The sequence below is a fragment of the Primulina huaijiensis genome, chromosome 12, assembly GCF_012295235.1.
Source record: "Primulina huaijiensis isolate GDHJ02 chromosome 12, ASM1229523v2, whole genome shotgun sequence".
NCBI classification, from domain to species: domain Eukaryota; kingdom Viridiplantae; phylum Streptophyta; class Magnoliopsida; order Lamiales; family Gesneriaceae; genus Primulina; species Primulina huaijiensis.
The window spans coordinates 459,694-475,948 of NC_133317.1; the positions used below are offsets into that span (position 1 = coordinate 459,694).

The 16,255-nt window shown below is 38.0% G+C and overlaps 4 protein-coding genes across 6 annotated transcripts; 2 read left to right on the top strand and 2 right to left on the bottom strand.

The window, feature by feature from the left end:
* The first annotated feature begins 226 nt into the window (after positions 1-226).
* Positions 227-2,831, top strand: LOC140990730 (subtilisin-like protease SBT1.7). Its single transcript, XM_073460568.1, has one exon. The coding sequence runs from the start codon at positions 385-387 to the stop codon at positions 2,689-2,691; it is 2,307 nt and encodes a 768-aa protein (XP_073316669.1). The 5' UTR covers positions 227-384; the 3' UTR covers positions 2,692-2,831.
* Positions 2,832-4,323: 1,492 nt separating this feature from the next.
* LOC140990731 (protein arginine N-methyltransferase 2) lies at positions 4,324-8,528 on the bottom strand. Of its 3 annotated transcripts, none has more exons than XM_073460569.1 (5): positions 8,375-8,528; positions 7,572-7,655; positions 6,527-6,842; positions 5,002-5,397; positions 4,324-4,796 (listed from the first exon to the last, which is right to left on the bottom strand). In XM_073460569.1, the coding sequence occupies exons 3-5, from the start codon at positions 6,804-6,806 to the stop codon at positions 4,483-4,485; spliced, it is 990 nt and encodes a 329-aa protein (XP_073316670.1). In that variant the 5' UTR covers positions 6,807-6,842; positions 7,572-7,655; positions 8,375-8,528; the 3' UTR covers positions 4,324-4,482. The 3 variants fall into 3 exon arrangements, with proteins under 3 accessions (XP_073316670.1, XP_073316671.1, XP_073316672.1); XM_073460570.1 differs by having other exon boundaries at positions 8,371-8,523; XM_073460571.1 differs by having other exon boundaries at positions 8,260-8,518.
* A 123-nt stretch (positions 8,529-8,651) lies between these two features.
* Positions 8,652-11,984, top strand: LOC140989692 (uncharacterized). Its single transcript, XM_073459025.1, has 5 exons — positions 8,652-8,957; positions 9,147-9,261; positions 9,397-10,044; positions 10,160-10,340; positions 11,513-11,984. Exons 1-5 carry the CDS (start codon positions 8,881-8,883, stop codon positions 11,536-11,538), a joined length of 1,047 nt encoding a protein of 348 aa, XP_073315126.1. The 5' UTR covers positions 8,652-8,880; the 3' UTR covers positions 11,539-11,984.
* A 400-nt stretch (positions 11,985-12,384) lies between these two features.
* Positions 12,385-15,173, bottom strand: LOC140989691 (uncharacterized). The gene is made up of 3 exons (XM_073459024.1): positions 14,565-15,173; positions 13,552-13,899; positions 12,385-13,331 (listed from the first exon to the last, which is right to left on the bottom strand). The coding sequence occupies exons 1-3, from the start codon at positions 14,988-14,990 to the stop codon at positions 12,810-12,812; spliced, it is 1,296 nt and encodes a 431-aa protein (XP_073315125.1). The 5' UTR covers positions 14,991-15,173; the 3' UTR covers positions 12,385-12,809.
* Between the last annotated feature and the right edge of the window lie 1,082 nt (positions 15,174-16,255).

Below are 16,255 nucleotides of genomic sequence, written 5' to 3' on the forward strand. Positions count from 1 at the left end.
AGTTTCTATTTTGCTTGCTTCCTTTTATTATATTAATAATTAATAATACGTTGTAGTTTTAACTCATCCCATTTCCCAAATAATATCTTGTAGTCTAAATTGAACATATCACTGTGATTTCTGATGAAATAATTGTAGTCTTTAATTTGCAGTCATCAACTATCACATATTTGTGGGTCCAAACACTCGAGAGAAAACCTTATTATATACATGGGCAAACAATAATGAGAGTCCATCATTTATTTTCTTTAGATCTCAAATTCTCAACTCAAGAACCCAAAAGTGATTAAAATCTCTATAGCAGCCTCTGTGTTTACCAACAAAATTTGTTCAGAACTTCACTCTTTCTTAAAACCCAGATATTTCCAAGTCAAAAAAATCAAGATGTCAAAGCTAGGAATTCTTCCTTTCGCGACTCTTTTTCTTCTTCTGTGTTTCTTTCATGCATTTGCTGATACAGAAAAGAGGAATTACAAGAAGAAAACGTATATTGTTCACATGGACAAGTTCAATATGCCTGCATATTTTGAAGATAACTTGCAATGGTACGACTCTTCTTTGAAGACGGTGTCGCTCTCTGCCAACATGATCTACACTTATAGCAATGTTATCCACGGCTACTCTGTGCGGCTGACATCCGAGGAAGCTCGGATGCTTGAAGCAAAATCGGGGATTCTATCGGTTCAAGAAGAAGTAAAATACGAACTCCACACCACAAGGTCACCCGAATTTCTCGGACTTCTCAACAGTGACGCGTTTCTGCTAGACTCTGGCACAACGAGTGAAGTTATAGTTGGTGTCTTAGATACCGGCGTTTGGCCAGAGTCGGGCAGTTTCGATGACAATGGACTAGGTCCAGTCCCAAGTGGGTGGAAGGGTGAGTGTGAAGTAGGCACGAACTTTACCACATCAAGCTGCAACCGGAAACTCATTGGTGCAAGATTTTTCTCACGGGGATTTGAGGCGGCGTTTGGAGCCATTGAAGAGGCAACAGAATCGAGGTCTCCTAGAGATGATGACGGCCACGGAACACATACTGCGAGCACAGCAGCAGGATCGGCAGTGGTTGGAGCAAGCCTGTTCGGTTTTGCGGCGGGTACAGCGCGTGGGATGGCTAGACGTGCTAGAGTGGCAGCATACAAAGTCTGCTGGCTTGGGGGATGTGTCAGTAGTGATATACTAGCAGCAATGGAGAAGGCAATCGAAGACGGCGTGAACGTGCTTTCCTTGTCACTTGGTGGCGGCTCGTATTCTGATTACTCCAGAGACATGGTTGCAATTGGAGCATTTGCCGCAACATCCCAAGGCATCCTAGTTTCGTGCTCTGCTGGAAATGGTGGGCCAAGTCGTGGGAGCCTGTCGAATGTGGCACCTTGGTTAACGACTGTAGGAGCTGGTACAATGGATCGTCAATTTCCTGCATATGTTAGCCTTGGAAATGGTAAGAACTTTACTGGGACATCACTTTATAGTGGGAAACCTTTAACATCCTCAACTCCATTGGTATATGCTGGGAGCGTCAGCAATTCATCCTACGGCAGACTCTGCATGAGAGAGACTCTGATTCAAGAGAAAGTGAAAGGGAAAATCGTGCTTTGCGAGCGTGGGTTGAATGCAAGGTCACAAAAAGCGTTGGTGGTAAAAGATGCAGGTGGGGTAGGGATGATTCTTGCAAACACCGAAACCTATGGAGAAGAGCTGGTTGCTGACGCCCATTTTATACCAACAGCAGCTGTGGGTCAGACAGAAGGTGACGAGATAAAGAAATACATCTCGTCCGAATCAAATCCAAGTGCCACAATTGCTTCGGGAGGCACCCTACTTGGAGTGCAGCCATCACCCGTCATGGCAGCATTCAGTTCCAGAGGTCCAAACCCCATCACGCCAGATATACTGAAGCCTGATCTAATAGCACCAGGCGTTAATATTCTTGCGGGTTGGACGGGTAAAGTAGGTCCAACAGGTTTATCAGAAGACACCCGACAAGTGAATTTCAACATAGTTTCTGGTACTTCAATGTCGTGCCCACATGTGAGCGGATTAGCAGCACTCGTCAAGGCCGTGCATCCAGAATGGAGCCCTGCAGCTATAAGATCGGCCCTGATGACCACAGCTTATAGCAAATATAAGAGTGAAAAAGGCATTCAAGATAGTGCAACCGGATTGCCAGCAACACCATTTGATTATGGTGCAGGACATGTTGATCCTATATCAGCACTTGATCCTGGTCTTGTGTATGATGCTACTATTGATGACTATATGGATTTTCTTTGTGCCATAAACTACAGCTCAGATATGATCAAAATCATCACAAAGCAAGAGTATTCCTGCAAGGCGGATAAGGAATATAGGGTAGCTGATCTCAACTACCCATCTTTTTCAGTTCCCCTACAGACAGCTTCAGGCCCAAATGGTGGTAGTACTACACCATCAGTAATCAAATACACAAGAACTCTGACAAATGTGGGAACTCCAGCAACTTACAGAGTCTCAATCCCTCAGGAGACGAAGATGGTGAAGATAGAGATCGTGCCGGATGTGCTAGATTTCACCAATTCAAATGAGAAGAAAACTTACACAGTGACATTTACGGCAAATTCCATGCCTTCGGGCACAACTAGCTTCACTCATTTGGAATGGTCGGATGGAAAGCACATCGTTAATAGCCCAATTGTATTTAGTTGGACATGATAAAATTAATACAATAGTCCTATATATGCACACATACTTTCCCTCTCAAATCTCAATATATTCGCACAAAATCTGAACATTCTATTTGGTCTCTTCGTTGTTAAAACCGAGGTGCAATGGGAAACATACTATTCGACGAACTCTAAACTGCTCCAAAATGAAGCAGGACTGCACAAAAATATTCCAAGAAACAGCATGAAAATGATCATCACATCATTTATGCAAACAACTTGAAAAGCCTACAAGATAAATTTTGTTGTGATTTATTAAGCTAAATAATATTTTCTTTGAAACGGAACCACAAAATAGCTAAATGCATGCACCATATTTTTCTATTCAATCAGAGCACCTGTTTAATTCTTCTCAACAAGCTGGTAGCATTCCAACTTCTATCGAGCACTGCAGCATAATAGTACACAAGAAAAACAAGTCAATATTTGTACCCAAAATCCATATCCCAATGCCTCCACTAGAAGTTAAGACAATGGCTTCTGATGATAAAGCCCAAGTTCAGATAAAGGCTTCTGATGAGAAAGCCCGATCTATTGATATGTAAGTCCATAATGTCCCAAGTGAAGATTAGGCGGATTTATTCCAAGAGTCACAAGATTGTTAGCTAAATCTTTGTATATGATGATGCAAACTGTGCGCGATGAATTAAGGAGAAATGAAAAATATTTTCCCTTCCTTCATGCACGACTTTTCTTTCTAATTCTAGAAGTTTGGATGAGTACTCAGGAAGCGAAATTCCGGCAAAAAGAATCGAGGAACGGTAACGACAATTACAACAAATTATTCCATGCAGCGATTGAAGAGAGAAGAAGAAATATAATGGTTGTACGTGAAGAAACTTCTTCATATAAATTGTCCCTTTCTAATTAATTATCTGCCGATCATTACCTTCATCTACATATATATTATGTCAAGTTTGCCTATACTGTTCATTTTATGACTTGGTTAATAATCTGAAAGGATTCCATCAACTTTCAAGCAACTGTGAAATAAAAGCATTGAACATATATAGAAACTAGTATACTGAACAAAATACTTTAATTAGTTAGCCTGAATCTTGTACGTTTCTCTTTTATTTTCGTTATTCCAAATGCGTAAACATTACCTTAACCCTACTCACACAAAGCATAATCGAAGAATATTATATCTATATATATATGGTAATGAAAATGAGGCACAAGAATAATCCTTTTTATGATTTCTATTTTAGAGTTACTGGAGGATCGAACAGACAACTTTTTGATTTGATTCAAGCCACAACCTACTGCCATATCATATGACAAAAAGGACATTCTATGCTACACAATGCACCGGTGTAGCATCCACCCTTCTCAAATATATGCCCCACCCCAAATGAAGGGTATATCATCCACGTTACTTGGTGGATGATAGAATATCCCCTGATAAAAAGCGTTGCTTTATTTTTTTTTTTTTACTTTTTTGTATAAGTATCTAACTTTTTCACATGATTCCCTTTTGGCAGTTAAGGCGCAAGACTTGGTACTTCTCGATACAATCAATCTTCTTGAATAATTTCATTAACCGGAAACAGTCTAAAAAAAAATCCCTTTGAGTTGTTCGAAATGTTTTTAAACAAAAAAAACGAAACGTAAACAAAGCTTAGCAGTGATAATTAAGCTTTATACTTCAAAGTTCTTATATCACTCAAGACGACAAATTAATCTTAGCAGTGAAATTATACAGCGAGCACCCGCATATTCTCTAGTCACTGGTGCAGAGCATGGATAACCTAAGAAAAAACTAAGTAAACCCAAGAAATCATTCAGAATCATCTGAACACTGACAAACAGGAAGGTAATAAGTATCCAGCTGCCAATACTTGTGTTTCACACCCTCCCAGGTATCTTCCCCTAGACAGTCCTTCACTGGTAAGGGTATCAACTGTGTGAAGTAACCCAAATGCTCAAGTTCCAGAGCTACTAGCTGACAATAAACCATGTGAAAGAAGGCGTTACTGCCACAAAACCCATTGAAGAATGAATATATTCCTCCAGGCTCCAATAAGTGAGGAAGATGGTGGTGAAACTCTCTCATATCTTCATAATACTCCCCGTACGTGTCAAAAAATATCCCTGCAAAATAACAAATATGTAAAGTAAGTCGTTTAAGTCCGAAGTACTTGATATACCATTAAAGTTTACATCAGATTGAAATTTATACACGATGAAGTGCTTAAATGCTAACTGGTCTAATTCAGAACATCAGAGCACACAATATTCTTCTGCATCTCCTATAATAGAAAGCAACCACCAAAGATAATTATATGGGTATTTTTACCGTCGTATGATTTGAGTTGAGAAAGAACATCCTGCCAGCGACCAAATATTATCTTCACGTTCTTCTTTTCACCCCACCCAGTCAGAAGCATCCGATTATAAACCTCTGGGTGAGCTTCGATGATAGTATGTGACAAGGGTTTGTATTGCTGAATTGCAGTATCCACAAGACCCATGCCAAAGCCGATGTTTAATACATGCCCACCTCCAGAGCAAATAGTTTTTGCATGAGCTTCCATGAGTGGCTTTTCCCAAGCCATCATAACTGCCTTGCTTTCTCTGTCCATCACCTTATCCTCACTAAAAGTAACTCTGTCATCCAGATAATCCCCATTAGGGTTAGCCTTTGCACTGTCTTTTCTTGCAATTGTTCCAAGAATTAATTCGGCCTGTATCCCTATTAAATAACTGAAAACCTTGTAATTAGGTGAATCAACTTTTTTCAGAAGAAGGTAACCAATTGAAAATTGCAAGAACTGTATTTGCAGAAGGCACTAATCCAAAAGGTAAGATTTTTACCGCTGCTAGCTACATAGCATAACCACTGTGCAAGAAAAATAAAGCAGCTGCAGAATTTCATAATTCTGGAGAATCATGCAAGCAGTCAATACGATTGTTCCAACTTTGAAATATGTCTAATAGTTATACAATATTCCTGGACAAACAAAACGTTAATTTGTAAATGGCTATATGATGCCTATATATGGTCAGAAGCCTGCTGTTAGATCACAGTCAATAGCTACAGCAATGTGAGTTGTTCAACCGCAGAGCGGCCACGTAACCCATGATCGTCCACATCTATATTTTTGCAGGGAGGAATCCACAAGTGGAAGGTTATGAATGCTACTCATTTACGGTTTCACCAACAAAAAGTCAGATAATATCGGTAACAGGCTACATATACTAGGGGCGGACCACAAAATTTGAAGGGGTTAATCATTGAGGTGGATCGAGGGCAGCAAGTTAATGTAATCCAGTGGGCAAAACTCGAATCTTTTAAAAAATTATACACAAAGATTCAATTTTTTTATCACGAGGCCAATCTGATGTCCCTCTTATGGACTTCTCTTGTGGATCTGTCCGTGTGTACCATCTCCCAAGCTCCATAAGCATTTTGCCACCAACTGGGTTTACCACAACCCTAAAAGCAGGAAGTGGACGAAGGTGGGGGGCAGTTGCCTCTCTCCCTCGTAATCTTTTGAAAGCGCTTGTACATTTTTCAAATAAAAGGATGATTTCGCCCCAGTAAAATTGTGATATATGATGACACAACTATAGTTGATGTTACTAGATAAAACTTATGTGCAAATGCAATGACTTAACAACTAATTAAATAGCAACTAAAAAACGACCCCGATTTACAATGTTTAACGTATTTGTCCAAAGAAACAGCAACCAACCCAGCATACAAAGGGGGAAAAACAAATACTTCAATAACCTTATTCTAACTTCAACAAAAAAATCTCAAATGTAAGGAAGACAAAATGAATCAAGCACTAAAATGTGGTAATTCTGTCATAAAGGACCTGCATTGAGAAGGATATCGAAGGAGGATTGATGGCCACTTTCCATGGCGAAGTCTCCAGCGGAGAGATTCGAAGGGGAAAGTGCATTCCAAGGGGCACCGGCGTCGAGGAGCGCCGTCACCACCTCCGCCCAGCCATTTTTGGCGGCGTACATCAGCGGCGTTAGACCATCCCGGTCGAAGTAGGTGACATCAGCTCCAGATTTAAGCAAAGATGCTACCTTAAAAACGTCGCCGGTTCGAGCCGCCGCGCAGAGTGATTCCTCCTTGTTCTCCTCCATTGCTGTGGTTGCTTGGTTTGGCTTCAACTTGATTGTCTGCATAATAATAATAATAAACTAGCGGGCTGCACAGCTGTATGTATGAACCAAGAGAAATATGAATAAAAAATTTTCAAGCTGAAACAAAAGCAATATCTTGCTGCAATTAAAGTAGTTTTCAAAAAAAATTGAATGACAGATGCTGATGCCATTGTTATTCTCTTCATTCATCCATAACTTAATATGATACACCTTAATTATGCTCCTTAATAATTGTACACATCAACAAAATGTACTTCCTAAAGATATAAAACAAAAATATAAAAACATAAAAAAAATTAAGAAAAAGGTGCCGAAAACTAAACTTGGTGATTAATTCAATATAGAGAAAAGTGACAGAAGAAATATGGTTTTAGGTTTTTAGAAACAATCAATTTATGGTGGTGAAGAAGTATGTAGGTCTAGCGAATGAGTCGAGAGAAGAATTTGCAATATTAGTAGAGAATAAAGCAAAATATTTTACAGAGTTTTGTAAGTGAGGTAAATCTTTTGATAATTTGTGCCCATAAACACACATAAATAGGCTTGTTCAAACTCTTGTCAGTGAAAAAATTAACACATCAGTAGGGTTATTCAGTGAAAGAATTACACATAACTAAGGTCATTCAAGCCCTTGTGAATGAGGAAATCGCGATTCTTCTAAATTGTCATTCAAAAAGTACACAAAATAGCTCAAATCCAAACATTTAATGGGTTAACAATTTTGCTAGCAATATCATCCTGTACCTGATAAAGGTTGGTCTTTTGTCACTGGGTTTCCACAATTCAGCGGTTTTTTCAACGTAGAACGAAGCTTCGAAAGATATTCACCTGAGAAATAGACTGTAATCAGAACATGCATACGATGAAGATAAAGTTTTTTTGGAAGATGAAGAGTGGTAGCATGTTAAAAAAAAATGCTAGTACGAACTCAATGCCGTCTATTATTTTCAATATTTCATCCCAGGTAGACATACCTATATTTATTTATCCCATAATTGAAAGTCGTTTCCAAAATTAAATCATCATTCGAAAATCATACTTGTTTGAAAAAAACTACGGATTGATGGCAATTATACTTGGATCCATTTGAACAGCATTGTCAGTTACAAGCAAAATTAGAGGAATACTTTGTTAGCAATTTTAAGACAGAGAATTGCACCCATTACTAAGATAACATCAAAAACATTTTTTCCTCGATTGTTAAAGACCTTTTCCAGATTTCATGAATAAAATCCGACGCTAAAAACAACAGAGTAGGAAGCACATATCAAGCTTCAAGTATAAATACTATAACTCAATTCTTATAGAAGCATTTTATCAAACAGTTGAAGTTCAGATTAAATAAAAATCGATAAGTGGTCTACAAAATTTGAATCCCGTCTAAAAGCATCCAAATAATCATGAAAATCAAGTAAAGTACTCGAAAACACACCATATAAATCCGTCGGAAGTTCACAATGACATGAAGTTGTGAATGCAAAATGTTTATGATGCGCGTAAAATAGAAGCAAATGGAGAAATCGTGAGAAGAAGAAAAATCCACCAACTTCAGATTCATGGCGTTGAAATTTCAAGCTGAAGATCAATTAAACAAATCCCGAGAATGGAGAAATGATTGATGTTGCTGTGTCATTGAAAGGAAATCTGTCGACAGTTACATGTGGGGAAGGTGTGGGAAATGCTGAAATTTTTAAAGTTGAATATAAATATGAAATGAATTTTAGTATTTCTAATTTTAATTAAAATATTTTATTTATTTTATGACAAAAAAAAAAATCATTGCTAATATAATATATATTAGATCATAATCCATTGCTGGTCAAAGGCACACTAATCTTGACTGCTAAGCCAACGGAAACCGCAATCGATATCAGCTGCAGCGCCACGAGGCGATAAATATGATATTTTCTTGGCTAAAAATATCGCCAAAATCCAGATTCGAGAAATATAGAACGCCAGCTTTTCGATGGTTTTGATTTTCTCCAATTTCCTTTGTTATCTCTAAATTGGGTTAGTCCTTCTTAATTTTTCATTTCCTTTTCGGGGGGAAAGTATGGCATCTACGTTTGACAGATGGGAAAAAGATCCGTTTTTCTCTGCTGCGGAGGAAGTCCAGGAATCTGCCGACAGGTACTTTGAATTGTGTCTTCTCTCCATTGAGTTTTTGGGCAATATAATTGAAATTTTCATTTTGTTTCGTCCCTCCACCGACAAGCATTTTTTGTTTAGTAATTCGTTTATTTATTTCCTCTGTTGGTATTACGCTATGGTACGATTTGTTTGAATTGATGACACTTTTTAATTTTTATTTTTTTGAAGAATGGAATCAATTTATAGAACGTGGATACATGCTAAGAAGGATGCCTCTGGGCTTTGGGATTTGAATGAGCTTGGAAGAAATCTCCGAACAACTCTTGGCACTACCAAGTGGCAGGTCATTTGATCATACCTAAACATCCATTAGGTTCTCGTACAATCACTGTTTCTGTGGTGTAAAGTTTTCTTTATAATTTTACTGTAACTTTTTTTTTATGATTGAAATGGATGTAGATGTTTGCGTTTGATGCAGTTGGATGAATTTGAGCGTGCTGTTAAATCAAGTTACCCTAGAAGTAGTTCAGCTGATGATGCCAAACATAGGCATCGTGATTTCATAACTGCAATTGAGAATCAGACATCAAATGTTGAAAACTCTTTGAAAGAATCATCATTCTCAGATGGCAGGATGCCATTGCCATGGGTGCGATTAAATGAAGGAGAGCGCAATGAGCTTGCTTTGTTTCTTTCAGGACCTTCGCCGTCTTCCACAAATAAAACCACCTTAAAACTTCAAGATGGGGATGTGGGAGTGGAAAAATTGGAAGAGGGTGATCAGCAGTTAATGACAGAATGTTTGAAACCATCTTTTCAGTTGGTCGAACGGGGTCTATGGGAGGCTGAGGAAAAGTTTCCAGGGCATCGAAGGACAGCTAGTGCCAATGCAGAAATTACATCATGGAAAATTTTGGTGGCTACTGATTCTTTGCATCGTGGCTCCTCTGATGTTCTGCCTGATACACCCCCACGTAAAATACCCAGTTTTTCTGGGTTTCTGAATACCACGGAATCATCAATGTCTCAGTTGAAGTGGCCAAAGAATGGTTACAAAAAGCTAAAGCTTATTGATCGCCTTCCAGAAACTGATACTACATTATCCCTTTCTCAAAACATAACCAGAGTGCGTAATTGATTTTCCTTGATACCAAATCGAATAATGCTCTTCTCATAATTTTCATTATCTCTAGCTGTTTTTGACTTTTCGTATCTTGATAATATCTTTATTTTCTCTGAAGGGCGTCAAGATATGCTATGAGAAGAACAAAAGTTGCCTTGATGGCTGTGATGATTGTTATGACAGGCAGCTGTATGGTTGGTATGGTGCCATCCAGAGACAGCTTCAGAGGTCTCAATATCTTATGCAGTACAGTCGACCTGTTCAAGTCATTTTTTCCGTTATCCTCATTTGTTTGCTTGGTGAGCCTGCTAATTGATTTTTTTCATCATTATCTGCTATGCTTTTAATTCTTCACCTTCTATGATCTTCTTTGGCAATGAAATTTTAATCGAGTCAAAGTTTAAAATCTAGTTATTTTGTTGCAGGTTTTATCATTTTACTTATTTCAAGATTGATCGCAAAATTTTGTCTTGAATCTGTTGCCATGAATATGTTTTAGGATGAATTCCATATTATATTTTCCCTTCGTACTCTAGCAATTGATATGTGGTTTCAGGACTCAATGATTGAATGCTCCGTTTTTTCAGTGTGGATCTTCAATCAACACTAATTTGAATCATGTCCGGCCTTAAGATCTATTTGAGAAAATTTATTGATATTTCTCTTCATGGTATTGGTACCTGTGGATCGATCATGACTATAATAATCAGAATTTTTATGCACTTAATGTTTTTACACCCCAAATTTTTTTTAAGAAAAAAATGTGGAAGGATAACCTAGTCTAAAGGAGCTTGTTGGGGGCATACTATCTCAATAGTGTAAATATCTAAGGTGCATTAGGAAGAAAGATATGAAATCAAATAATATCTAGTTTGTGATTCAAATCCATTATATTTGTTTGGACACCTTAAGATTTGATGAATTTGAAAACCTTAGATACCGTTATGGGTTATTATAAAAACAGAGCATCCCTATTACGTTATTTTGATGCTTTATAGATTTGTTAGGGTTGACTGTAGAACCCATCAGATAAACTAATTTTTCATTTTCATAGTACTGAGATTTCAGTGTGTTTATGCCATGAATGTGCATGCCCTTCTCATCTAGTTGATTCTTTAGTTAAAACTAGAGATGGCAATAGAGTTGGTTTGAAAGCTATTGTATTATTCTATAAATTCTCAATTGACAATGGTCTTAATAGTTGCTCCTTCACCATACCAAAAAATTCTGGCGAGTAATAGATGAGGGTTAAATTAATTGAGCTTCCTTCTTCATGTTTTCGCATATTCCAAAACCTTAGAAATATATACACCTCACTCTTACCACTTCCTTATTGTCAATGCATGCATTAATTGCAACTATTTCTACAACCCAGCCACAGGCAGATTGTAGATAATAATCGAGAAGTTGGATTTTGTACAAGATGTGGTAAAAGCTTATACTCTTCAGTGTGTTTTTTTTGCTCGTGCAGTTATGTTGGCTTTGCGTGCATTATGAGGAGCTAATTGTTTCTGTAGTTCATCCGAGGTTAGAGATCACAATTGTACAAGCCTTTATCCCACGACTTTCCTTACAGCGTCCCCTTTTACTTGTAACTTATTTTGGTAATACCCAATATTGATCCCTGCCTTCTTCGTGGCTCTTTCTTTTGGGTTTTGTATGTCTTCGTTGGTGATATGTAATTTCGTGCATTGTGGGATGAATTTTGTTTGGTTAATAGGATATTCTATTCCACCATAGTTGGTGGAGGTAGTAACTAGTTGTTATATTGATTCTTATAGCATGTTCAGCCCAGTGTGTCATTCTAGATGTAATTTAACTAAGTAATGCCATTGGTTTTATCATGTAACGTTGAGTAGTGAATCAAGGGTGTTTAATTTTTGTATTCAGAGGATAGTGTTAATTCCAGTATCATTTACGTATTTACAGTAAATTAAAATTTACCCATTGGATCTACTTTCGTCGTATCGGAGAAGAAAAATATTTGGTAAAATTCAATGAGCAAGCGTCTATTGTATAGTGGGCTGGACAAGATATTTTAATATAATACTAACCAATTAAAGTGTAGGGATAACTCATTTTAGTTTATTAAATCAATTTAATCCAAAATTTGCTAAAATCAAAATAGACACCCAAGTCCCTAACCACCAATAAGCTGCCAGCTTAACAAAACGCGATTCGATATGTTATTTTATGTATCAGAACAATTACACACACTAGAAAAATGGTTTGCTCAGTATAAGCTCGACCTGCCATAATCGTGACTAGGCGCCTTGCTTACGAGATAAACAGATGCCGTAAGCAGCTGCGAAACTCTCCATTTCAAGGATCCAAAAAACAATCTGAACCAAATATTATGATTTATACCGCAAAATCAAGAATATACAAATAAATCCTATCCATTGAAAATGTTCTAGTCTTTAATATTATGGAATTTTACACAACTATGAAACAAAATATATGATTCTTATAATTATATTATACCATTCAAAAAGTTGATTCCCACCACATACCCTGCACAGGAAAAAACGAATAGAGACGAAGGCTTGTTTCAAAGTTATATACAGCTCCAGATATACTAATTTAGCTCAGTTCGTCAGTCTCTTTGCACCATGAAACTAGCCTAAAGTTTCCTTTTTCGGGAGGTTGGCCACCTCGTCTCTCATCTGTTCATCCTCACTACAATGTTGTTGCCATTGCCATGGCTCGATTTTCCCAATGCAGCAAAACTTTGGCTTGATAAGCTGCAGAAGCTGCAACTGCACTCTTCACTCTCTCCTCTTAGGTAGCTCGCAAGTTTCACTAACAGAACTGAATCTTATCTCTGCAGGAGGGATGAAACAGTCCATGGATAGACCTGGCACATTGAATGCAACTTCCTCGATGGTCCATGCTTCTTCCATTCTAGTCTTGGTGTGGCTCATTGCTGTTTCACCGAACCTGAAGAGAGTAACCACGGATCGACCAGAATGAGCAATCATGATTCCCTCAATGGGTCTGTAGTCATCAAGAAATGAATTGATAGTAGTCTCCCAATACACAGCATCTCCTCCATTCGATTGGATTCGGGTCAAATGGGAGTCTTCTAAATGCACAAGCAGACCTGTCTTCTGGCTGAAGTAGCCGAATAAAACATGTCTAATGATCTCTGCAGGTCCTTCGCTCCTAGCTTTCAATGTATGAGGATCAGCACCGAGTTTGAGAATGAAGCAATCCTCTCCACCGATTTTCTTCTCTCCTGTGCACCTCGCAGTAGTAAACATGTTCGCTGTAGTCCTTGGATCAAGACCCTATGAGTAGAAAGCCATGAACCTCATTTAAGTCTGGTCGGTTGTTAACGTTTAAAATTATTATACCGCCACCTCTCATAAGCACCAGCTTTTGGGACAACCAATTTTTAACACATGCCACAAGCAATGCTCTAGTCTAGAAGTCAAAATCAACACACGCTTTACAGCGTGATGATTGGAGTTTCACAAATAGTCCATCATCAACAATAAAAAACCTTACCTGAAGTGCGCGACGAAGGGGTCTAACAGGTCCTTTAGCAGCATGTGCACCAAGCCAAGGAGTATGCCGCCACACTAGCTTCCCATTGCAGCCAGCATGAACCTTGCTGCCTCCCAGTGCAAGCTCAACATACCACATGTCGGGATTCATCTGCCAGAGCACGAATCCACCCGTCTCTGCTGCTTTCGCGGAGTTCTTGCTCTTGATAACCTTCGTGGCTGTCTCTATATCAGATGCTAACATTTTGACCTTACCCATTGCATAAGCGTTCTGGATTGTGTTTTGAAGCTTCTGCCCTCCAGTTGCGGCTAGATATTGCTGCAATATGTACTGGGCAGAAGACGTTTCCTGGATGGCATTTCCACATAAATTGCTATCCATGTTAAGAACATTTATACAGTAAAAAGTGACCAGAATCCCAACAAAGACCGCCGTGAGTAGTACAACTATTTATCATACTTTATTTCAGTAGATTGAGGAATTAACGAACACATTAAACAAAATAGCCAACAGTAAAAGGTCTTCATCCTCATTGCATACTAGTATACTCTGAAGATTTCCATATTTTTGGGTATTTCCAGCCAGGTCCTAACAGGTAACTCGTGTAATTACACTAGAACAATCAAAAGATAAAAATCCACCAATCTTATAGTATGATCTCAACGAAAAAGAATTTCAAGCAAGCTTGTAAATAGTTTAAGAACTCCAAATCTCTCTTGCTCTTGAATATATCTAAATTATATGCAGAAAGAAACAAGCAGAACAAGACAAAGCATCTTGTAGCCAAAAACAGCCATAAAAAAAAACTTGCAAGAAAACAATTTTTTAGTTCATGAGGCACAAAAAAACAATTCTTGTCCAACCCAACCATTTCACAGTCGATACAAGTTTAATATAGCAACGCAAGCAAATGCCAAAAAATGGAGATACAGCTGAAAAAGAAAACATTAAATGCAACTGAATAAATAATAAAATTAAAAAGATACTGAAACCAATAGGGAGAGATGACTAACAATCGGGGTGTCCTTAATACAGAGGTGAGGCAATGGGTCGTTATTGGTGACGTGCACAGGGGCAAGCGGCGCACCCAGAACGCCGAGAAGCAGCCTCAGATCGGACCTCGAATAACCCGGCCCGGAAGTCGAAACAGGAGGAGCACGACAAAGCCAATGGGCCCAACGCTCGTTCCTCGGGTCCCCGGAATCCGACCCAGTTGGATCCGGTCCCTCCCTCAACGGCGAGAGCGTCTCAAGCCCGGGCCTCATGCCTCCCGATCTCGATACCGACATTTCTGGCGGACCCACACTACCGCCTCTCCTCCTCCTAAGCAGACCTGAGCCCGATGGCGAAGTACTCCGGCCCCTCCGCGACCGACCCGGGGATAGCCCCCGGACCACTTCCTCCTTCAAAGCCGAGAAAAATCCCTGCTTTCTCTCCATAGTCACAGCAATCTTACAGAACGAGCCTTGTTTCCAAGCGAAGAAAATAAAAAAGCAGAGTGAGTGAAAAAACAAACGAGGAAAGAGATGGGAGTAGCAACCAACTGGGAAGGTATACGTATGTACACTCACTCGGCAAAAGAAGTAAGAGGCAAGGAAAAAGCGAATTGCTTACGTTTAAAAGAAGCAAAACATTTTCTTCTGTCCCCCAATTGTATATACATACATACACTACCGAAAAATGTACGTGTTATTGTATACACACTAAAGGTTGATTTGATTATAAAAAATAAAACAGAAGCTTCCTTTTCTCTTTTTGTACTTTGTTTTGTTAAATAGAAGTTGAACTATGTTTTACATTGATATTATTTATGTATATAAATAAATACTAAAAATATATAAGTAGTTATTTTTAAATTCTAAACAACTTGCATATGGTTATATCAATATTTTTTGAAAAATAAATCAAAATAATGTATAATATTACTCAAATAATATTTTTAATAAAGTTTGAAATCTAATAATATATATATATATATATAAATAAATAATAAAATTTTAAAATAAGGAATAAAATTATTTTCAATAAAATAAAAAACAAATTTTAAAAAAATTTAAAAACATGTGAATCGGCCGGAGTGGTTTTTGACCGTTTTTGATCGGTGATCATAAAAACGGTTTACATGATTGTTGTATAAGTATGACAATGAGAAGGGACGGGTTTGTCATCATTATTTCATGCCTCAAATTCCATCACTGTCTTCATAATTGCCTCGATCTCGCTTCCCCGAATCAGCGGAGATCAAATCTTCGTCTCTGCCTCATCTTCGTTTCAAAAAAATAGTGGGGTCGGGCGAGATGGGTTCGAGAAATATCTAAACCCAAACTTATTATTATACTATTATTATTAATGATAATATTAATATAATAATAATATTATTGTTATTGTTATTATTTTCGAGACGGGTTCAGGAATGGATATATTATCCTCATACTCGTTTCGAACTAGTTTGGAGATTTAAAAATCATTGAACTTGAAAAAAGAGGAGCTTTCCGTTCCAGTTTCGTGTTTCCCCACGGGACCTGAACTCATAAGAAAAATTGTCGTCCGTATTGTTGTAGACTGGACTCATAATCGGTTTTCGATAGAACCGATCGAACCAACCTGTCCAATTCGATTTTAAAATAGTGATTTGCATATTTGATAGATAATAACTGCGGATTTGTCCCCAAAAAAAAAAAGACTTTTAAATGAAAGAATATCG

Coding starts and splice junctions, on each gene's coding strand:
- LOC140989691 (XM_073459024.1), bottom strand. CDS start 14,990: ATGGAGAGAAAGCAGGGATTTTTCTCGGCTTTGAAGGAGGAAGTGGTC. Junction 13,900..14,564: donor GTATTAAGGACACCCCGATT/GTTAGTCATCTC, acceptor AATGCCATCCAG/GAAACGTCTTCTGCCCAGTA. Junction 13,332..13,551: donor CCCTTCGTCGCGCACTTCAG/GTAAGGTTTTTT, acceptor TTCTACTCATAG/GGTCTTGATCCAAGGACTAC.
- LOC140989692 (XM_073459025.1), top strand. CDS start 8,881: ATGGCATCTACGTTTGACAGATGGGAAAAAGATCCGTTTTTCTCTGCT. Junction 8,958..9,146: donor GTCCAGGAATCTGCCGACAG/GTACTTTGAATT, acceptor ATTTTTTTGAAG/AATGGAATCAATTTATAGAA. Junction 10,045..10,159: donor TTTCTCAAAACATAACCAGA/GTGCGTAATTGA, acceptor TTTTCTCTGAAG/GGCGTCAAGATATGCTATGA.
- LOC140990731 (XM_073460569.1), bottom strand. CDS start 6,806: ATGGAGGAGAACAAGGAGGAATCACTCTGCGCGGCGGCTCGAACCGGC. Junction 5,398..6,526: donor CGATATCCTTCTCAATGCAG/GTCCTTTATGAC, acceptor GTTATTTAATAG/GGATACAGGCCGAATTAATT. Junction 4,797..5,001: donor TCAACTCAAATCATACGACG/GTAAAAATACCC, acceptor GTTATTTTGCAG/GGATATTTTTTGACACGTAC.
- LOC140990730 (XM_073460568.1), top strand. CDS start 385: ATGTCAAAGCTAGGAATTCTTCCTTTCGCGACTCTTTTTCTTCTTCTG.